Genomic DNA, 24,677 nt, shown 5'->3' on the forward strand with positions numbered 1-24,677 from the left:
CAAACAAGCTGACCAACCCATCTGCTGAAATATTGTACATTTTGAAAGACATTGCGTAACGGGGTCGGTCATAACAATATACCCACTTATCATTACATTCAGGTATAGCTTACTAGTTTTTAATGTTTTCTATAAATTATATTTACCGTAAACTCAGGTTTCTATAGTCCCAAGCGTTCATCAATTGTCCGAACAATTACAGAACTGCTAACGTTTAGGAGGTTCATCGTGCGTTTTCTATTGGATTAGGCTGCGATGAAATTTCCCCTCGACGTGTCTATCCACCCTCGCCGTACCGGCTCGGGTGGCTATATGAACGTCTTGGGTAAAATGGCTTGTTTTATGCTCTTGTTGTACAATCTACTATTTTTTAGACACGGCACACGTTTTTTTATTTATCTCTAAATATGTGCCAATTCTAAATGAACTATGCTTTATTGTTGTTATTATTATAGCCCCGTGGATGACCTATCCCGTTGGTTTAATGCTCTAAGTTTACAAGTCAGCGGGTTGGTACAGACTTACATATAAATAAATACAATGCCTTGCCCACGCGTCGCTCTGACGACTAATAAGCGTTTTGTCGGTAGGCTCCCCTTTGCACTTTGTTAAATAAAAAAATACACTCGAGAAAACCGATTCACGTACCAGCAGGGCTACTACGAAACTCGAAACTCGAAATTCGTGTCGTGCGGTCCCTCTGACACTTATACTATATAATACGAGAGCGAGAGGGACGGTACGATACGAATTTCGAGTTTCTAGTTTCGAAGTAGCCCTGCAGGGTGGAATCTTTTCATAATCGTTTGCCATCCAGTGGTATAAAAAAAAAAAAAAAAAAACCATTTCGCTGTAGTTTCTTTGGCAAATGTATGGGAGTTCAACATGGCATTGTTGCACAAAGGTTCCACCCTGGTACGTGATACAGTTTCTTCGAACCTATGGGACAATTTACACTAATTGACTTAATGCCAAAGTAAGCAAAGACACCTATAATAGCTGACACTTTCTTTAGAGGCTGGCAAAAGACCGTGACTCTCCTTGAGTTGTTGGTACCTACTCATGGGCGGTGCTGATGATTTCCCATTAGATGTCGTTTGCCTCCCTCGCATAAAAATATATACTGCTTATTCTTAAATATTCACTCGATAACTAGCCTTTTATTTTAAACTTTACCTCGTAATAATAATTCCCGTGTAGATAAAAGTTTCCAAGAGTGCTAAGTTATCGGACTAAATCAAATCAGGCAATGTTGGGCCATCCAAGTTGAAGTAGTATAGTCTTAAATATCCTGATTAATTACGTCACTTTATTTGACGGAAGTCAAAGTTCCCGCGGGATGAATAAGCATTTATTTGTGTGGTAATAAGCTTCAAGCAAACTTTCATACTGCTGACAACGGAACCAAGTCGTCGATCACGAACACCAATTACTCTCATAACCGCTGTAAGCGCGTTACATAACTTCCACCGAATCACGTGAACTTTATAAACCGGGTCAATGCTAAAGTGGAATCAAATAAGTGGGATCACGCTTAAAACAAGTCTAGTTTGGCTTTTTGACACTTTTTGAAGAAGAGCTATGGACTAGTTAAAATACTGTAGTACTATTACTACTTATTATGTAAGTAATATTTTTTTACAAGGTGTTATTTGTTCTTGCAAAGTTTGTTAAAAAAGTTTGCCCCCGTTCGGACTTCGGCTTTTATGTCATGGGTGTGTAATATGTATTTAAGTATGTATTTATCTATTTAGGTATGTTTATCCATTGCCTAATACAGTCACCAGCACCATTATGTGACAACAAAGCGCGCTTAAATATCTGATACGACTCTATTTCTAGGGCCGGTAGGAAGTGTCAGATATTTTTGCACGCTCCGCTGTGGCAGATATTAATGAAGGTGACTGTACCTGTAATTGATGTCAAGTGTCCCGTGATATTTATTATTTATTAAATAAAAATGCCGCAGTGCAGTGTGGAGTGGACCCCGCACACAATGTAACATCACAGACATCTCGACACTTTCTACGCTGACAATAGAGCAAAACGGTACAAAAAATATAGATTATGTCAGCTCGTTACTAATTTGAAAATAATGGCTGCTTTTTCACATTTTTTTTGTTTAATTTGTAGATTGAGATAGTTTTCTTTTTCAGTATTTTGTGATAGTTAAATTATAAGCAACAACAGTTCATCACTTCGTCTGCCAATCTCCCGGAAAATGACCGAAATGCATTTTCTTGACATAAAATGACACTATCTTTTACATTAGCTAATGAGCTAGTCTAGATTTATTTTATTTTATTATGTGTTCTAAATCTGATACTTTTGGAATTATAGGAAACGATCGTTCGGCCATTTATATCAAAAAGACATTCAGCTTTTTTTACTACTCTTTAGTCTTAGTTGTATATTCGATCTAAAACATATAGCTAGTACAAGCTGATATATCTGTTATCTCTCATCGAAAGTGTAAATGTATCATAAAATAATAACAGTAATTATGCTGTACGAACTCAAAACTATGACATAACTATTTCGTAACATACTCCTTTCTTATTTGTTTCAATAATGAATTGACACTGACAGCTGTAAGATTAATGTGTGTTGTGCAACGCAGGAAGAAAGCATGGATTATATTCGATTATGATTTAATTAAGGAAGTTGACATGAAGGTAAATAAATGTATTATTATAGTTGATTCATAGACACTCGGGAGCTTCTGGCTGGGTACATTTCTCTTCGATACGATAGATAATGAGTAATGAAAAACGTTTTTGATCGAAGCATGTGTAGTATTCACCGTTTTTTAGAACTGAACAAAAAACAGTGCCCAGCATAGAGCTAAACATTGCCACGAAAATTTACACGATGATTCTTAGAATGATCCCTAGGGATCGCTCTAGTAAACTAAAAGTAAACTTACTCGTCAGAAATTTTATTACTTACGATGATGTCGGACAGATGCTGGGCAAAAAGCTCAAAACAAATTTACCATTGTTTTGCTTGAATGCTCGCTAGAACGCTCCCTAAATGCTTGCTAAAACTTTTACGTCTATACTGTGAACTATTATATTACCTGCTAGTGTTTACCCGTGGTTTCGCACACGTAAATCATTAGATCCAGCAGCTGAATTGAAATTTCGGAATTTTTTAAAATTCCTGTGGGAATTCCCGAAAATTAAATCGTTGTTTAAAAACAATGTCCAATTTCATGACTCTAAGCCTAGCGGTTGTTGTTTCCAGATTTTATCCTTATCCCGTGGGAATATCGGAATAATAATATTGACAGATATTGGTACTGGTGACTGTACCAGCTTCAATCTCTACTACTTACTTATGCATTTTATTTTTCTGTCTCTACCATACACTTATCGTATCATTAAAATTCTTTGCGTTCCCAGACTGTGTACTCTCACATTTTTTTCTATTAAATATTTATTTTTGTTAATAATTCACAGCGCTAAAATATGTCGATTGTCGGCGGGCTTTGTTAAATGGTTTTGCGTTTACAACCTTTACCTTAATGCCGCATGGGAGCCGTAAGATGGCGCTTGCAATAATTTCTAAAACCAAATACCAGCAATAGATTTGAGCGAAACATAAATCTTTTAGATACAGCCATCCAGCCATACCAGCCTGTATACGTCCCACTGTTGAGCACAGGCCTCCTCTCAGAACAAGAGGATAAAGATACAATTAAGCACCAATATCTGACACAACAAAGCGTGCATAAATAATATCTATATATACGAGTCTATTCTAAGGCCGACCTAGGACGCTGTCAGATATTTTAGACTGTCAGTCAGTTCTAAGGCGATAGACGTGTCAGATTTTACACACAGCGTGGCAGATATTAATGCAGGTGACTGTACATAGTAACCTTATTTAGTGCCTTTTAACTTAAACATATTGTTATGTTTAGTCAAAAACAATTTTAAGTACTTTCTTAAATATACAATCCATTATTACTTATCTTTTGAGTATTTCTGTTTTTTCTCTTTACCGCACGTAATTTTCACTGTCTGCTTATCCTCTATATAACAAACTGTCTTCTCTTAACTAGGTTAGCTGGAAGAGACCCCTTTTTAGGAATAAGCTCGCCTTTGTTCTCCTCTCTGTGTTTTTATTTTTATTTTTGTGTGCAATAAAGAGTTTACATACATACATACATACTTATTTACTAAATCTTGCAGGAGCTTCTTGCTTTTGCAGGAGAGGCGCAAATTTGGCGACGTTGACTTTAGGAGGAAGAACATACCATCATTTCAAATTTTCGTATTTTCAATTCTAGGTAGGTATAGGAAGACGTAGACGTGGTAAGTAGAGAGCTATGCTCAGAGTTTCTCTACATGCTAGAGTCAGCGACATAGCTCTAAGTATAATGTAAATTGAACTTACAATGACCGGGCTACATATCTTAAATAAGAGATAACTTTTGAAGAGAAGGTTCTTAAGGGTGACCACCAACTGGAAGACGCAACGTTGGAAGGCCTCCCACTAGGTGGAGCAACGACGTCGCTTAAGTTGCGGGCGACCGCTGAATACAAGTATCAAAGCATTTTAAGGGGGAGGCTTTTGTTCAACGTCTACAGCTGATGATAATTATAGACTGCCGTCTCACTCATGAAATGACGCGTATTTTTCGAGTGTAGAGTAAAAAAGTTGTAAAGCGTCATTTTACGTCGCTCTCAAGATCGTGCGACCGCCGTTTCAAAACTTATTGTCTGTCGCGTAATTACGTGTTGGGCAACGACACGTCGGCAAGGTTGGAGGAAGCTGGGACGGTCGCAGTCGGCCGGAAAGATAAGTCGGGATAGCATGCAGCTTGCAATAACTTACCAATCAGGGTTTGATAGGGTCTCCCCACAACTTTCGATGTGGTATCGTCTTAAACCAGTGGTCGTTACACTTTTCCATTTGGCCATTCTCATTCGTCCAATTACCATTCACTATTGCGGAAAAAAGGAACGGTAATGAGGGCTATCGTTTTTTCTTTCTAGATGGCGCCTCTATTGCGTGAGGTTTTTAAGTGTGGCTTTTAAAGTCTGTTATTACGGGCGTGAAAACAAAGTTTAGATTAAAATCATATTTAATACACCTTAAAACCGTACCATAAAAATATCGAGCAACCACAGTGTTGCGTATAGTCCCGTTTTGTTCGGAAAAAAAGGGAGGACAAAAGTTTCCGAAAGACAAAACTGTCTCAAAACACAGACATTCATTGTCCCGTAACGCATAATTGCCATAATTAATTTCAGGTAATGCAAAATATAACTGCGGTGAAGGAAAACATCGTGAGGAAACCTGCACAAACCTGCGAAGCAATTCAATGGTGCGTGTGAAGTTCCCAATCCGCACTGGGCCCGCGTGGGAACTATAGTCAAAGCCCTCTTGTTCTGAGAGGAGGCCTGTGCCCAGCAGTGGGACGTATATAGGCTGGGATGATGATGAATGCAAAATATTCACGAAATTACTCTAGTTATAAATAAACCCGCGTAGCTACCCAAAAACTATGAGATTTGACATTTCGAAGACCTCACGATACTAGCGCCTCTAGCGCTGAATTGATACGCGATAGCCCTCATTAGACTGGTGCACAGATGAATTAGAATTACCGATCAAAGGCCACGTTAGACAAAGTGAGGGCTTACTGTGGGCTGCAGACTTACGCATTGGTTCTTAATGATCGGAGGAAGCTGATGTGTGTGATTGCACTTGCTCTGCTTATGATACACGTACCTGTAATTAAGTAAATACCTACCCAACTGTTCGACTTGCGTTTTCTGTGCATCTGTTTTGAAAGCCATTGCCTTCTAAAGTCATTGCTTATATCGCGGGCCGCAAAACATTTAACGACCACTGGCTTAAAACGATCAAAATCCCACTTCGTTGGCGGACACTTATCATAGTTTTCACCACTTCTCTCGCACGGTGTGGGATGAGGATAAAAAAAGACGGCGAATGCGATTGCGAGTGCCAGAGCGTTAGACAATACGGCCACCGGTTGGCGATTATCCGAACCCAAATCATCAACGTAGGTAAACCATTTAGTGCGGAAGTCCAAAGTAACTTAATGTCAAGGATTCGAGATAGTCTTAATGCGAGAAAAAAATAATTATCTCTTTTAGAGATATAACACATTATGTTTCCTTATAAAGTGTGTTTCATAAAATGAACTGTGTATTAAATCGGTACGGTCAACCTTATATAGCTGGAAATAATAATAACACTAACTACGTAGGTACACAACTTATTCTGCTCACTCGACTCACCGACTTATTTTGACTTCTATGTACATACATACCTACAGACTTTTAAAGTTTACTCCTGTATATGTATTATATAAAAAAATACTTTATAATAAATCACTTATCATCACGTGACTCAGCTAACTTTCCACTTTGTTACTTCTGAGTGTAACAGAAATATTATAAAATTAAGAAATCTATAAACATTGTCATTTCTAATGAAGGAAACAGTGCGATTTTTCGGGTTATCATCGTAAGACCCGATGACCTACATTTACCTCCTACCTAAAAGGCCGGCAACGCACTTGTGACTCGCTTACCATCAGGCGATCCGTTTGCTCGTTTGCCCCTATACCATAAAAAAATAGAACATACGTTAAAGCTAATGTCAACTTTACTAATTGACATTAAGTTTCAAATTCTAATGGTCAAAATTTGACTTGGGTCTTACAAGGTATTCGTTTATTCGTACCCAATATTTTTCAGAACTACTTTTTATTTAAATTAAAACATATTTTTCAGATACATTAGTAATTTAGAAAGTTTTATTGTATATTTATAATTGGTTGCCAGTCAGCCAACAGTAATATTTCAACAAACATTAATTGTTTTATTACAAAATTAGAAAAACAATCTGAAATCCTCAGCGGGTTACGCAAGCGTCTAATGCGGTAAATTGCATTACAATTACTTCTGCTCGCTTTCCAACTAACTGTAACCCTAAACTGAGGGTTTTTTGTGTAACTGAAATCGCTATCGGTATTGCTTTCATTTTCACATTGAAGTATACCCTTATGACAACGATCAAAATTTTTTAAATTAATTAATTTAGGCGTTACTTGGTGGAGATCCATATTAATGAAACAAAACAAACACACAGCTTGTGATTGCTAATGATCTTTATCAACGTGCACTTTTTGTAGCAAAGTATGGTTGACAAGGAAAACAAATACACAAGTATTTTAAACTTATATATATTCACAAATTATGAGATTTATATACATATTTATAATCATTTATCTAAATTATTCTGAATACACGACTAAAATTTGTTTAATAGATTTGGCTTTCAGTCGTTCACGTTCATTAGAAAAAATCCTAAATGAACTTTCTTCGTTAACAGGTCACAGGAAGGTAATTTAAGTATTTAATTATTAATATAAATAAATTAATAATGGCGGCGTCCTACCTACCAGCAACTACCAAATGTGCGGGAATATGGGGGGAATATCATTTCTTTGCTTTCGGCTTCGAGACCCTAGGTCCTTGGGGTAAGGTGTGCGTTGGAGCTACACAGGGAGCTCAGCAATAGGTTAAGGGAGGCAACAGGCAACCCTCGCGCCGGCAGTTTTCTCGCGCAAAGAATCTCAATCGCAGTTCAACGCGGGAATGCTGCCTGCGTGATGGGCACCATGCCAAGAGGCCCACCTCTCTTTTTTAATTAAAGTTTTAGTTTTAGTTATTTTAATTTAATAGTAGTCTTAGTCCTATGGATATTTTGTATTTTCTTAATATTTTCTTAATAAATAAATAGATAAGTCATTTGACGTATATTGTTTAAAAATGGGCAAAAAAGGTTTTGTACCGTCAGTTATTATCTAGAGGTGTAATCATAAGAAGGTAAGTATTTATTTTATAAGAACAAAAATGAATACCTATTTAAACGTATTTGTTTTTGCTACGAAAAGTGCACGTTGATAACGATCACTAGTAATTGCAGAGCAGCAAAAAATACTTTAATTTCAAGTCGGATTTTATTAAGTAGGTACTTACAACAAAGCTAAGATAAAACCTACTTAGTTAAAGTGAACGATAGATCATGAACGGCTCTGCTCGGACAGCCATACTGAGCCTATCAATACAATACAATGTAATAAGTCTCTATTTGTACACCACATAATAAATAGTTTAGAGCAATTAAGAAAGTTTATACGGTAGGTAAGAAATACAAGCCTTATCGTTACTGAACGATCTCTTCCAAGAAACCTTCCAATCGATCAGCCAACGCTAATTGGTGTCAATTTTGTTCTTATTGGAATCAATATTTTTTGATTAGCTTGAGAGATCAATGTTACCGTGTTAATAGATGTGGGAAGGCGCTAAATCAATTTTTTCGAGGTAACGCGCCAGCTTTACGAAATTATACTCGTTTCCAGTTTCATTTTAATTATCACTGCGCGAAGCGATGACATGATAACAGCGTTGTATACAACTGTCAAATAATAGAAATATCGACCGCAATCGATCATTCATAATCAGGGAATAGTGCGTGACAGTTCCAATCAGAAATTAGGTAACCTTTATGAAATCTAGCTTAATGGAACATTGGGTTGCGAATCGATATTTCACAAAAAACTGCAATTCTGCGCGTGACCTTTGACCTGATTAAAAAAGTTTTTTGCCGATAGCAAGTGACCTTTGACTTATTTTTTGTTAGGTTACTTGATAGGAAAACAATGTCATGTTGTTTGAGTCCACGTAAACGGGCTAGGTCAGTAGGTATTAACTCAAAAACATTTTAGATTCGAATCGAATCACTTATTTGCCATTTGTGTAGGCCAGGGGTCGGGGGCCAACCAGTCGATCGCGATCGACGGGTCGATCGCGACTATTAGTCCAGTCGATCGCGGCAAGGCAAAAAATATAAACACTGAAGTATGCTGTTTCATTTAAGATTTCAAGAAGTATATACTACTAGCTTATGCCCGTGACTTCGTCTGCGTGGGCCTAGGTTATCGCGCGGTGGCATAAAAAGTAACTACTGGAATAAAAAGTATCCTATGTTGAGTCTTGGGGCTTAAACTATCTCTATACCAAATTTCATCAAAATCGGTTCAGCGGTTTCGACGTGAAAGCGTAACAGACAGACAGACAGAGTTACTTTCGCATTTGTAATATTAAATAGTATGGAAGTATGGATATGTCATTGGTAGATCGCACAGGGTTTCGTCAGTAAACAGTAGATCTTGGGTCTAATCAAGTTGGCCACCCCTGGTGTAGGTAATGCCGTGTAGGGTAGGAAGGCAACGCTTGTGCTGGTGGCGCGCTGCTGCGGCGCGAACTACCCACCCTGGAATCATAGTAAAATAACAAGTATGCACACTCCAACCCTTTAGGAGACTTAACTGCCTACTCCGGCGCGGACACTTAGGGTTGTCGATGTCTATTTTATAGATTAATTAATTCTCTTCTTCTTCTTCAGCCCATAGCCACCCAATGCTGAGTGTAGGCATCCTGCATTGCTCGCCACTCATCTCGGTCTAGTGCTCTCCTCATCCAGCACCTTCCCGCCACTTTGACCAGGTCGTCGGTCCACCTCATCTCCTGTCTACCAACGTTTCTCCGCCCGGTTTCTGGTCTCCACTCCCTCACGGCCTTCCCCCATCTTCCATCACTCCTGCGGCATATGTGTCCAGCCCACTTCCACTTCCTTTGGGTGATTACCCTGGCTATATCAGTGAGCCTTGTTCGTCTCCGAATCTCCGTATTTCGGAACCTGTCACGGAGAGATATGCCCAACATCGCCCGCTCCATCGCCCTTTGCGTGACTTGCAGCTTGTGTATGACCTTCTGCGTGAGCGTCCAAGTTTCGGCTCCATACCACCCGGAGGACACACTGCTCGAAGCATCTGCGCTTGAGATTAAAGAGGTCTGTCCCCTCTGAGCACGTCGGACAATTTACCGAATGCCGCCCAGCCTAAGCGAATTCGACGCTGAATTTCCAAGTCCTGTCCGCTTTTTTCTAGGCTCATGGTTTGACCGAGATAGACATACTCATCCACCCTCTCCAGTACCTGTCCATGAACTGTAATGTGAGTGGCATTGGTGTTCTTGCACATAATCTGTGTCTTTGCCATGTTCATTTTAAGACCCACCATTACAGACACGTCATACAGTTCAGCTACCATGGCTTCGAGGTCTTCCAGGCTCTCTGCGAAAAGTATGATGTCATCCGCAAATCGCAGGTGTGTCAATTGTTTGCCGTTGATGTTAATGCCTCTACTTGACCAATCGAGAAGCCTAAATATATTCTCTAGGCAAGAAGTAAACAATTTAGGGGAAATGGTGTCACCCTGCCTTACACCCCTTTTCACCGGAACTGGGTTCGTCAGCTCGTGCAACTTTACTTGTAGAGTAGCCGAACAATAGACCGCTTTGATGGCTTCTATATACCTGCTGTCCACCTGGCATCTTTGCAAAGAGTGTATAACTGCCCAATGTTCTACCGTGTCGAATGCCTTTTCGTAGTCTATGAAGGCTACGGCGAGGGGCTGGTTATATTCGTTGCACTTCTCCACCACCTGGCGAACAGTGTGTATGTGATCGATTGTAGAGAATCCGCCTCTAAAGCCTGCCTGTTCCACGGGTTGGTCTGCATCGAGCCGGTTAGTTAAACGTAGTGTGATGACTTTGGTGAAGAGCTTGTAGACATGGCTCAGCAAAGAAATAGGCCGATAGTTAGAGAGCTTGGTGACATCGCCTTTTTTATGCAGCAAAATCACTATAGCATTTCTCCATTTCTCTGGTGACACACCCTCGAACAACACCTTGTTGAACAGTATCTGCAACTGCTTCAACACTGCTCTCCCGCCATGCTGCAGACTTTCGTATGTGACTCTATCTTCACCTGGCGACTTCCCAGCTTTCATGAATTTAAGGGCACGTTTTATTTCATATAAACTGATCTCGGGAAGATCCGTGGTAAGGTGCTTCCTTAATGGAGCACGAGGGTCCTTGCGGTCGGTGGTCTTTTCCGGATTCTTGCAACTGTATAACTCTGCATAATAGTCTTCAACTAGTTCCAAATCTTCGTTCGATCAGTCGTTATGGAACCTTCTTCCGTCGTCAGCTTATGAATCTGCTGGCCGCCTCTTTTTAGCTGTTTCCTGAATACTTTTGGCCCCCTATGCTTCTCTATAGTCTCTAAGATAAGCTTGTGTTTTTTCTGCCTAAGATGCTTCCGAAGGAGGTGTCTTATTTTCTTGTTGACCACCGAGATGCCAGTCTGGCTTGAGGTAGCCAGAATTTTCTGGCGCTCCTCCAGCAGTGCGGCCAGCTCTTTTGACTTTGGCTCCTGTGCTAATTTGGATTTAGGTCTTATCTCGTCTAGCGTTTCGTTAATAGAGCAGACTAGTTGGTCGTTTATGGCGTCTATGTCCAAGCATCCTCGGCTGTTAGTTTCTCTGAGAGTTTTCTCTGGTAGTATTCCCTCTGCACTTCTATATACTTTCTGTCTTCAGATGGTCTATTACTTTCAACTAGGCGTCGTAGTTCGAGTTTGAGGTTGAGGGCCAATCGGCTCTCACTATGCGATGGTCACTTCCTGCGCCCACCATGTTGATAACGTCTACGTCTTCGAAGATATATCTTTTGGAGCTAAGAATATAATCAATTTGATTCTTAGTTTTCCCGTCTGGGCTTCTCCAGGTCCACATTTTTTGAGGTTTCTTTTGGAAAACGTATTCATGGCAAATAGTTTTTGTTGGCACAGATAACTTGCCAGGTCATGCCCTCTTGAATTCCTCTCTCCCAGTCCGAATCTGCCCACAAACTCTTCATTTTCTCGGGTTTCCCTAATTTTGCATTGAAATCACCAATAACAGTGGTGTAAAAGGTAGGATTCTCCCTTAACGCGGTACTTATGTCGTCGTAAAATTCCGAAATCTCGTCATCCGAGTGCGAGGATGTTGGTGCGTAGACTTGGATGACCTTGAGTGAGTAACGTTTATTTAAATCAAAAGTTGCATAGATGACACGTGGTGACACCGCTCCAATGTTACGCATTTTCTTTGCCATTGAGGTATTAATGAGGAGTCCAACACCACCCTGTGACTTGTCTTCGTAGCCTTTGCAATAGAGTAAGTGTCCAGATGTTAGTTTAAGCAGGTTTTCCCCCCTCCTTCTCATCTCGCTAAGGCCCATTATGTCCCATTTTATTTTATTGAGGACTTCAGATTCCAGTTCCTGGTAGCGTTCTTCCGTTAATAGTGTCCTAACATTGTATGTAGCCAAGTAAACGTGTTGGCAGCCGTATCCGTTCTCCCAGGGATTCTTAGCACCCTCTGTCCTACTGGTCCCCCGACCGCTGCCGTAGCCAGGCCTAGTAGGACGACTGGGAACTGAGGGCCGTGGTAATGGTTGTCTCTGCATGCAGGTTAGTTGGCCTTGTAACGCCACGCTGGCCATTGCGGGTTGGCGTACCTACATCTTTTGAATTTACTTAATTACCTACCGACAAATAGCTTTAGTATGAAAGTTTACTTAAAATTGTCTAATATCTGTGTCTAGAGAAACCAGATTCTTTGCCGCTCTATTATTATTATTATACTAAATTTAAAAATATTATTTATAAATTAGCCGAAGTGGTGATGGCGACTGGACATACTACTCATGTTTCCTACACATAATACTATAACTATATTGTTTATAGGTAGGTAGGTATCTATTATTTTTTTATGTGTCCTTGCACGAAACTATCACACTACACTTATATACAGTAGTATAAATTACTAAATTTACAACTATACTTAATACAAAAAATACGTAAGTACGAGTACGCGAACGTAAAAGGTGATCATCTCGCGAAGCGAGCGCAAGACGAGCGAGCTAAAATCGAAACGTACGGCGCCGACGGCAGCGCAGCCTTGACTAAAGAAAACTTAATCCTCCTTAAATTATCAGTGTGTGTGTGCGGCAGGTGCGTGCGTACCGGCGCAAACCGGCGCGCACACATTTAAGCCGCGCGATGTACTTTTGTTCGTAGTGAACCTACTTGTTCTCTTTCACTATGCTGGAATCGACCCAACGCACGCCAATGTGTGTAGGTATACACATAATACTAGTTGTAGCCATCCATTTAGAATTCGTTTATCACTATCCCGCGGGAACTATGCAATTTTCGGAGATAAAAACTATCCTATGACTTTCCCCGGGATTCAAAGTATACGAATTTCATCTAATTCGGTTCAGCGGTTTAGGCGTGAAGAGGTAAAAAACAAACAGACTTACAAACTTTCGCATTTATAATATTAGCGGGATGGGACTATGTAAAGATACGAAAAATAAACAAATTTTTGCGGATCAGTAATTTATGGACTTTTCTTTAATTTGTTATTAGTACGTAAGTTAAAAAGTAATGTCTTACAGCACAAATGTTGTAAAACCCTACTTTTTGTCAAATTTTATAAGAGATTTTAATTCCCCATCCGTACTCGATTGGTTATTTTCACAACGGTACGCTACCCTACGTGACACGATCAAAGTTAACACATAAAGTTTCAAGGGTGAAGGAAACGTGGACTGGTTTAGTTTTTGTGTTTCGGAGGAAGTTTCAATTAAATGGAAGCGAAATCGTTCCGTTAATCGTCGAGCAATTATTTAGTACCAAGCTATACACTACGTACCGTCAGTAGGAAGAGTCTCCAATAAAATTTGATTAGTAAGTAAATAGAAGAAACTTGATTCCGTAGTTATTTTTAACTTTTTAGTGTCGAACCTTGTACAGGTAAAAAATTTAACCCTTAATAAGGTAGAGGCTACGAATAATAATTATTACTATACGTAGGGTAGAGGCGATTTAGCGACCACTTGCATTGAGTTGGAAACTGAAACTTATGTTTCTCATAATACGTCACATTTTCCATTGTAATTATTGAAAGTACGTCTATCTATCTATCTTCTATCTATATAAATAAAAATGAATCATAAAATGTGTTGCTAAGCGCAAAACTCGGGAACGACTGGTCCGATTTCGCTAATTCTTTTTTTGTTGTGTTCGTTACTATCAGGAGAAGGTTTTTATGGAAGAAAATACAGAAAAAATACAACGGGGGCGAAGCCGCGTGCAACAGCTAGTTGATAATAAAAAGGTCCCCCTGGTATGCGATTAAGTTCTCGACTGTACCTTACTCGCAATTACCGCTGTAAATTGCTAAAACGTTGGCTCCAATATACAACCTAGAGCTAGTGTTGAGAAAAGTATTATACAAAAGACAACTTGCTGTTTTGACAATGAATGTCCTACTCGTCATTGTTTAAAAACGTTTTTACCATTGACGATATTAACAGGATGCGTTACTTGACTATGTTTTTCACTAATGACCAAGAAACGAACGTAACGTAAATGTTCCTACTGAGAAAAATACTGTTTGCTTTATGACTATATCTATAAAACAAGGTTAACTCGAGCGTGTAAAAGTTCTGAGAACTTAGAACTACTTAAGGTCAAGATTATATGAGTGTTTTCAGGGTTTAGAATAAAGGTCTTACTACACCGTATGATGCCATGACCGTAATAGGAACGTGTCAGGAACGGAATGTCAAGTAATGTCAAGCGCATGCATGACACGCGACAGCGGGTTATTCTCACCTATTACCACCAATTTTTACCTGTGGTAAAGCAATTGGTGGTTCGAGCTAAGATAAAATAACTTCATAAATATTGAATAGGTAGAATACAACCTTTTTAATATATGTTGACAATAAACTGCTGAAAATTAAAATGACTGTGGTGGTAACTAATTGGATTTTTTCCCCATCTCATACCCACTAAAGAAATTGGTGGTAACAACTGGGAAAAAAAATCCCAGTTGTTACCACCAATTAGTTTAGTGGTAACAGATGGAAATTTTTATTCCCAATAGTTACCAGTGGTAACAAGTGGGGAAAAAAATCCCACCTGTTACCACTGATATCAAATTGGTGGTGTGGGAATAACCCGCGATGGCGACGGTTGGTTAGGAAACATGCTAGTGGGCATAGTCTTGTACTTTTCAATACAAAGAAAATATTTTTGCCTGACCGTTGCTATTGCGCTCATGGTATGATACGGTGCAATGGGTAGAGATCTTTAGGAGTTTTCAAAGGCATTTCCGTTTTATAAATTTTAATTATAACAAGTCTCATTAAGTATGTTCACATCTTCATGTCCATCGTGACCTATTAAAAAGTAAGTATGTCACTTTGATTGGCTATGCGAATAGCCAGAAAAAGTATCAGTAGGTACAGTCACCAGCACCAATATCTGACACAATAAGCGTGCATAAAAAATATCTGATACGACTCTATTTCTAGGGCCGGAAGGACGTGTCAGATATTTTTGCACGTTCCGCTGTGGCAGATATTAATGCTGGTGACTATACCTACTGATACTTTTTCAAAGAACATTTAACACTTACGTTTTTTTAGACGAATCGTAATATTTAATGACGCACTGTTCATCAGAAAGAGCACATGATGCTTTTGATAAATAACCTCTCGAGAGTTCTTGAAAATGTTTACTCTCTTGTTTGCATGTTGGCATGTTTCTTTGAATTTCTTTGTTTTAAAAATCATTGATTTGTTTTTGAGTATCAAACAAACCGGAGTCTTACAAAAGCCTTGTAGGCTTACAAAGTATTTCGGTGGTCATACCAGTCATATATGTACATACATACCTACTCGTATGTGTGATAGCATGCAAGCATAAAATGTATGTGTTTGCCAATTTCAAATTTCAAACACTTTGAAATTCAAATTTGAAAGTAGGAATTTTATATTGTAAATTTTAAAGAACCTAATATTTGCGTTTCTACCAGGGATGTGTTTTTTAGATGTCAATTCTGCGCTGTGAAGTAATAGATTTTATTTGCATCTGTCATAGTATATTTTCTTATGTATGTAAGTAACACAGTAACGAGCACTGTTAGATAACCTGCGAAATCTAATACGTTTCTCACTTGGTAAGTATTTTCATTTTGCTAACTATTATGTAAAGTTTATGCGAACTTTGGGCATTTCTAACTCTTCACTTGCCTACCTAACATTAGCAAAAAGCAAGTTCTCTATATCGGACTTTAAAATACTATTTTTAAAAATATCTAAGGCATTTTCTGTATGAATCTATATCTTTTATATCCCATTAGATCATTATTATTACATAATCTAAAACAGTTACGATATTTTTACGGATTGATCATTTGCATTGTGCTTTTCATGTTAGAAAGATAATAATTGGATATCCCTATCCCGCGAGAATTTCAAAACCTCCCTTTTTGGTGCGACTCAAATAATGAATGCTACTTAAATCTCTATGATACTCCAGTTACATCTCTGTCATCGACGACCCAGATGCCCAAGTAGTTAAAGAACCTGACTACGAAGCTTGAGGTCCCGGGTTCGATTCCCGGCCGGGGCAGATATTTGTATGTACGTATGTCTTGGATGTTAAATATGTATTTAAGTATGTATATAATATATATAAGTTTGTTTATCCGTTGCCTAGTATCCATACAAGCTTTGCTAGTTTGGAACTAGGTCAATGAGGGCTATCGCGTATTCGCCGCTAGAGGCGCTAGTGTAGCGTGAGGTCTCCGAAATGTCAAATCCCATAGTTTTTGGGTGAGCTACGCGGGTTTATTTATAATTAGAATAATTTTGTGAATATTTTGCATTACCTGAAATTAATCATGGCAATCATGCGTTACGGGAGCAATGAATGTCTGTGTTTTGAGACAGTTTTGTCTCTCGGAAACTTCCATCCTCCCATTTTTTCCGAACAAAACGGGACTACGCAACAGTGTGGTTGCTTGATATTTTTATGATATGGTTTTAAGGTGTATTAAATATTATTTTAATCTAAACTTTGTTTTCACGCCCGTATAAAAGACTTGGAAAGCCACACTTAAAAACCTCACGCAACAGTGGCGCCATCTAGAAAGACAAAAAACGATAGCCCTCATTGGTGTCAAGTGTCCCATGATATTTATTTTATTTATCTGTACAGTCACCAGCACCAATATCTGACACAACAAAGCGTGCAAAAATATCCGATACGACTCTATTTCTAGGGCCACTAGGACGTGTCAGATATTTTTGCATACGCCGCTGTGGCAGATATTAACGAAGAAGAAGAGAAATATTTATCTACACATATTCGATACATAGAAAAAATACATTAGAAGGTAGGATAATAATACAAATGAACATCGAACATTATAAATTGAGCCCCACTCATCTTTATGTTACGGTAAGCCGCAATGCAATGCTGTTTTTCAGTGAGACTCATTTTAAACGGTTGCGTTTTTTAATGCAGTACCCTTAGTGTAAGTTTTCGGTTACAAAATACGTCTCGATCGCGTTCGCGTTAAAATCTCAATTTGTATGGAACCACGAACATCGCAAACGTTCCGCTAGAGGCGCTGTTCGTGTTTCGCGATCGAGACGTATTTTGTAACCGAAACTTACACTAAGGGTACAGGTTACTGTACATCTGCCAGTTACTTCTAAGTTAGAAAATAAGTAATAACTAACTTTAATTGTGAACACATAATGGCACTTGCATTTCCTATCGTGATCATAACATTGAAGACCAAAAGCCAAATAAAACAACAGACAACCACGCTCTTCTACTAAAACACCTAATTTCAATCCATCAACTCTTTGAGATCTAGCCTTAATTAGTTTCCACAGAGTCTAAATTACAAATGGTGCCGAATTAAAGTTGGCTCGTTTCATATATCGCTCGCGGTGCCTACTTAAAGTGCTAAAGTAAACATTTAGCACGGCTTGCTTAAATCATTAGTATGTCTTAAATAATTAAACATCGTCCTGTTTCTAACGTTACGTAATGTGTTATATAAGGCAATTTGATTTAGCATTTTGTGTTTAGAGGTCATTGACGTTGTAACATATAATTTATTTATTTTTTGTTTTTTTACAGGTAAGTTGCAGAAATATGGCGAATTAGACGCGTGTGGTAATAAGTTTGAAACTGTAATTTGAGATTTTTATACTTTAAAATATAATCTCCATTTCTTCCGTGGATATCGTAAGAGGCGGCTGAGGACATGGGTTAAGGTATACATACCGTAGGCGACAGGCTAGCAACCTGTCACTATTGTACCGTTTTTGTCAAACTTAAAACCTAAAATTGCTAAAAGTGGCTCCGAAGCGGTAACGTTTTGTGTGCTCTGCCTACCCCATTTGGGAATACAGGCGTGATGTTTGTGTGTAATATAATAAGGTCAATATTTGTGACATAAAATTTGAAAGTATGAGACTCATAAATCATTGAACATCGTGTAATGTACTACATTTAAAGCAAATAAATAAATTTCATTTCATTTCATTTCATTTCGGACTCGAAAGTCAACATACAAACGAAGCGTGCATAAATATCTGATACGATACGACTCTATTTCTAGGGCCGTAAGGACGTGTCAGATATTACTGCAGGTGACTGTACTCTAACCACTATCACGACGTCTTCAATTGATCTTTGTAGTCGATCGTTCACAGTTTATGCCAATATAGATTTTTAAGAACTCCACTTTTTATATGCGATTCAATTTCGTGAATATTATTAATTTTATTTTTTTTTTTTTACAATTTCGTTGCTCATTTTCTCTCTCTAAGAAGTTCGACCATTCCAAGAAACAAAATCTTCAAAAACAAGAGAAAATTCTCAAATTAATTTACGCACCGGGCAAATTTTCTTCCTACATCAACATTTAAATACTTACTGACGATACTTTTATCGTCGTGCTATCTCTATGGCATACATAAAGTTAATGTATTCCAAAAACCGCACAAGTTGCAGGACGCAGCCTGTGTGGCCCTCAGAAGTGGCGACGAACAAATCGCCAGTCGCAGAACCGCTTCATATATTTTAATTAGCATATTTTTTTATCAGCGGCAATGTTGCCAGTTAAGAAATCAATGCGGTAGATCGCTAACAGTACCCACATGTGGGGTAATTAAGACGTGCCGTTACCCAACTTTCGGTTTCAGTGTTGGCGTTTAATTAAATTATATTAATTATTTGTTTCGGGCAGCATCAATTGGGGTTAGTATAGAAATTAAAGAATTTACTTACTACCTAGTGCTAAGGTTTCGCCATGTCTGTCTTTCTGTCCGTCCGCGGCTTTGCCCAGGGACTATCAATGTTAGAAAGCTGTAATTTTTCACGGATATATATATATATATATATATATATATATATATATATATATATAATATATATAATATACAATAAAAAATTCAAAAAAAATTTTTTTTAGGCTACGTCCCATAGACGTAAAGTAGGGGTGAATTTTTTTTCTCATCCAACCCTATAGTGTGGGGTATCGTTGGATAGTTCTTTTAAAACGATTAGGGGTTTCAGTGATTTGTTTGCGAAATATTCAACTTTATTAAAGTGCAAATTTTCATTAAAATTTAATCATAAATTCTGCACCAAAATAGAGGTTTTTTTTTTAATCCTCACAATCTAAAAGCTAAGACATCTCGGCTAAGTAACGAAGGTGTGGTTTAATGGCTTAATATACGATATTCCATCTGATACGGTATGATTAATGACCTCACGCAATCAAGCACCTCATATTTATGACGAATTATGTTTGTCATGATACCTACCTTTGGTTATAAGCCTTCCTTGTTTTTTAAGTCGATTGAAACAAAACAGGAGGTTATCAGTCCGTTTTTATACAAATTTGGAATATTTTATAAGGATTCACAAAAAGCTCGTCAAGAAAAATCCGATTACAGTAAATACATGATCAAAATAAAAAAAAACAATGGGTAACCTAACAACAAAAAAATTACAATGGGTAAAATCAAAATAATGTCAATATAAACGAGCAAATTTAGCGGATGATGGTTAGCACTTGGTTAGAAGGACGAAATTAATTACCTCTGTAAAGGTTTTCGTCAGAATTTTTTGATCAAAATGTCACCTCTTTTTTTATGTCGTATACTTTGTAAACCGGCCTGTGTATGGAGATATTAAGGCTGTGTTTCCATCAGAACTTTGCTGTTCGAGGACAGGTAAATGAAGCGTTTCCCCTGGTTCATGAAAAACATTCCTCGCAACACTCCTCGCACGTCTCTGGTCTCCGTTGGTGAATTTGTCAACCAGCAAAAAAATCCTTCATAAGATTTACTGTGTTGTCAAACTAACCCGACCATCTGCTGGAATATTGAGGATTTATTTTAAGACACATCATTATACAAAAAGATAAGAAACATTAAACAATGACGAAGGTTTCTTGACAGGCGCTATAACGCTAGATGGCGTTAGTATCCGAGGTCTGTTTGATGTAACAATCCTACTTAATAGGGCATATAAGGCAAAGCTTTGCGCAGGGGGCGACATTAGCACATACCATATACATGTCGCCATGACGGGTGACATGAATGACCATGACCAAAGAGTATTAGTACCTATAGAGAAAAACCATGATATATTTAATATGTTATGATCAAACGATAGAGCTATATTTCCAAAAATTTAAAAATTATATGATATAATGGCATCTTACGGACATTTAAAAGTGGTTGATCTAAAAAAACTGCTTTGAGAATGTGGTGCGAGTTTAAATTTTAATCCTTTCAGAGTTTTGAAGAACTTGTCAAAAACTGTTTACGTTATGTGCTAGTGCTGCATTCTGGCGGCAGAACTGGGCAGTAATATTCCCTACTAGCTGTTCTTCGCGTTGTATTTTTTCTGTATTTTCTTCCATTTTCCAGGCAGTGTTAGCGTTGGTTCCCGATTTTGCGGACATTTTACGATTCCTATTAGCTTAATTATTTATTCAACCAATCAAACGTGACGCAAATGTCAGAGTTCTCAAATGAACCTCACGGTACTAGCATGTCACAGAAACCTTTTTCTTTTCTAAATTTACACCTACTTAATGATTTAAGTGTGATAAATGCAATAATACTCCACTCATTAGCAAATTTTCGATATTTAATTCAACAGCTTCCAACTTTTTAGTTCTATTAACGTCATAGTGAATTATGACAGTTTGTTGACCCCATAATCCATCTAAATAACTAGCTAAATGATTAATCCAAGTTTAATCGATGAATGGCATTGGGAAAAGCCCAGTTTCAAGGTTCCATGTTTACGGCTCGTGTATTCAAATTTAGTCCTTGAAAGAAAATAAATGGAGTTTAAAATTCAGTTGATTAGCAACATTCAACGTAATTATATTTAGTAAAATCTTGAACCTGGTATAGTAAGAGTTAATTTCGCTGTCTGTCTATCTGCTGCTTAGCCTAGCTGAGAAACTCTTTAGTGCTTGAAAGTTGTGACCTGAGATAGATGTAGTTGGGTTGGGTTTATAATAATCATGCAGATAAAGTAGAAGGATATTTATTGAAAAAAAAAGAAAAACAATTTGAGTACCTCCCTCCCCAGTCGTCCATAATAGATTTTTCCCGACTGCACGCCCTCATCTCCTTATCTTAAAACTTAAAGCAAGTAAACAAAAGCAAAGACATAGTATCTCTGGCCCTCAAGGCGACTCAACCTGAAAAAAAAGAAGTTACTTGGCGTTTTGTTCTTCACTGACACTTTAGTTGTCTGTGCGTTGTTTTCTAAATTTAAACTTATCACATTCAAAACAGCTAATAAAAGTAGAAAAGTGAGGTTAGTTTAGGATGCGGCACACGGGCGATTTTCACAATCGCTCGAATATAATACGTAGCCTTGGTCGCTGCGAGCTGAATCGTAATAAGCTTTCTTTTTCGTCCGTTTGAAAGTGCCTTAAATGATACAGTTTTGACACGTCCTTTGGTTTCACTGGTTTGTGGAAATACAAAGAAAGAAAGAATACACTCTATAGTGTATCTGCGATATTACGACGGTTAAAACAAAAACAAAAGTTAGGTACCTAGCGATAAGGCCGCCTATTGCTTACCTTAGAAAATCTCTATGTATATACTTGTGTTCTCTGTAGGTACTGTTTACTGTATTGGTGTGCAATAAAGAGTTATTGTATTGTATTGTATTGTATTGTACCTATCTAAAAAAGAGACTTAGATTGAGAAGAAAAAAGACACGAATTAAGTAGCAAAAAAAAATACTTTACCTAACTTAGCTCATTCGCGACCTTACGATTGGTACGTCTATGCAACAAATATGTGTTAATACAGCTCCTCCAACTCCACACTGTAAGAAAACACACAAATCTCACAAACCCATCTATCACCATCACCACACTACGCTGACGCTTTTGAACTCAACCGGAGCTCATCCTCAGAGAAACATAACGTTTCATCATGCTGCCAGATGTAAAACTAACCAACCAAAACTATCATTTAAAAATGTTTCATTGTAAATCACCAAAGAGAGAAGAGAATTATCGATAAATTGGGACTATCAATGAACTAAGCCGTCTGTCGAAGTTAACGTAAATCAAGAAAAACACGGTGTATAGCCTAGAGTCTCCTCGGCTCTATTTTTTTAATTCTATTTAACATTTTTAATCATAAACTTACTACTTAATTAATATTTTGTCACGTGTTACAAATTACTAGACACCTGCCATTACATATGTGACAAAAAGGAGTCCATCGTCAGTCATGCCCCAAATTAATTCTGTTATTTGAATCAAAACGTAACTGTGGAGTAATTATTTTTTAAAGTGACGTTTATTTTTAGTATTTAAAAGTACTTATTTATTTTTACGTTGTAGTATTTAAGCACTGTGTAAATAAACGTAGCTGTTTACTGCAAATAAAAGTTTACAACACCGTAGCGGGGTATCGTAGTGATAAAGTAAGTTTAAATAAAGTCGTACGTGCTTTGTACGCCGCGCCCACGCCGCGCCGCTAAAAAGCGGGAAAAATTATTGCCTCTGTTTTGTACGATTTTACGACTATCGCGTTGTGTTAGTCGCAGTTGTATGAACGAATCTGTTTTGTTCAGGGCCTTTTTATGTGCAAATGTTTGTAATTAAATGCACAAGAACTTTCTTTGGACGTGCGAATTTATAACGTTTATTTAATGCAATGAACTTTAATTTGATTCAGGTGTTACTTTGCGGAAGTCCATATCAATGAGCTTATTATTATGTTTACTTTCATTCTCAGCTACAAAACGAGCACTACAGTTAAGTCTGTGTGTCATAAATAAGTTTACATACAACACTGAACTGAAACTTTTTCTTTAGTACTTGCCTAATCTAAATATAATTCTTAGTGACAATATCTACAGATGTAGTGAATGGGTAATGTTTTGCCATGACTTTTTGTCGGAAAAGTTCGTGGTTATTTTGCTTTGTAGCTTACTGAAGTTTACTGAAGCTGATTGAGAGAGGAAGATAAATAAGAAAAGAACTTACTCATCCGACAAAATAAGATGACAAAACATTATTCACTGGATCTGTAAATGAGGGCTATCGTTTTTTGTCTTTCTAGATGGCGCATTTCGGAGACCTCACGCTACACTAGCGCCTCTAGCGGCGAATTCATACGCGATAGCCCTCATTAGACTGGTGCACAGATCGTTATCAGTAGGTAAAAGGCAAAGGCTTAATGCCATACAGCCAAGTCGCGTAACACATTAAGTAATATTTTTGCGTGAAAAATTGCCAATTAAAATGGGACCATAAGGCAGTCAATGAATGAGCGTCATCTTCATTAAAGCATAACGGTACATATTCAGTTAAGAAAAACTTATCAGAGGTCAGTGGTCGGGTAATGGGCTGAGCAGTAGGGGGTATAAAGTGTTGATTCGCTCCGGTACTGACAGTAAAGAATCGGTACAGTCGAGGGCATAAATATCTATACAACCATAGCGTAAATATATGCATCGACCTTATGCTTAGTGACATAAAGGTGTATAGATATTTTTGACGTCTTTGTAACGTACATAATATTTATGCCCTTGACTGTACTCGCACCTCATGGGGTCACGGGAGCCGCGTCGTTTATTATATTTATATTTACATATTTTTATTCGCTTAATACCATGGCTAGGGATGTGAAAATTGATATTTTCTGTCAGTCGAAATTATTTGGTTATGTTTTTTTTAATTTATTTTTTAATCGATTGATGAAAATCGACACTATGGGCATTTTTACAAAATATGGTTTTTTCTACCTAGACTAAAGAAAACAATCGATTCCAATAGTTTAAAAAATGTCCCAAACAAAAATGACAGTTTGCTGACGTTTTTTACATACACTCGGTATTGGGCGTCACAAAACTGACTCATAAAATTATATTAGTATGAAAAAATACATTTTTAAAGAAAAGTACCTACCTACACTTTTTTTAAAAACGCCACTACACACCCTGCTGCATTACTGAACCCATATGTATCTCACATCTCGAAAAAACTCAATCTCTCTGCTACGAAACCGTAGACTACAATTGTTTACTACTTTGCTGACTTGGTTAGAGTTGGACCTTGTCATCAGGATGGCCCTGTGCAAAGGTACCTCTCGTTATAACGGCCGACCAATAATAAATAAAATGATCACAGTGCCGGAATATTTACTAAAAACAAACATATATATGCACGAGATAAATCATGTTTGACACAGTCGATACCTGTTCTGCCGTGACATAAGCTACAGGAAGTAACGAGGGACAAATGTTATTGCTGTTGTTTACTATTTTTTTCGTTTTTTTTTGTGCATGTGTTGCCAGTACGA

General features: G+C 37.8%; 2 protein-coding genes across 7 annotated transcripts in view; one reads left to right on the forward strand and one right to left on the reverse strand.

Moving 5' to 3' along the window:
• The window catches only part of sona (sol narae metalloprotease), a 233,509-nt gene that overhangs the window by 93,437 nt on the left and 115,395 nt on the right, over positions 1–24,677 (forward strand). Inside the window, exon 1 of one of the 6 annotated variants that reach the window (XM_074106891.1) lies at positions 2,592–2,675. The exons of the other annotated variants lie outside the window; for them this stretch is intronic. The gene's annotated coding sequence lies outside the window, so the exon portion shown is untranslated. Of the gene's footprint in view, positions 1–2,591; positions 2,676–24,677 lie in introns of those variants that run through there. 6 annotated transcript variants of the gene reach the window in all.
• Positions 11,047–12,437, reverse strand: LOC141441916 (uncharacterized). Its single transcript, XM_074106807.1, has 3 exons — positions 11,752–12,437; positions 11,558–11,627; positions 11,047–11,481 (listed from the first exon to the last, which is right to left on the reverse strand). Exons 1-3 carry the CDS (start codon positions 12,435–12,437, stop codon positions 11,047–11,049), a joined length of 1,191 nt encoding a protein of 396 aa, XP_073962908.1.

The sequence above is a fragment of the Choristoneura fumiferana genome, chromosome 24, assembly GCF_025370935.1.
Source record: "Choristoneura fumiferana chromosome 24, NRCan_CFum_1, whole genome shotgun sequence".
NCBI classification, from domain to species: Eukaryota; Metazoa; Arthropoda; class Insecta; order Lepidoptera; family Tortricidae; genus Choristoneura; species Choristoneura fumiferana.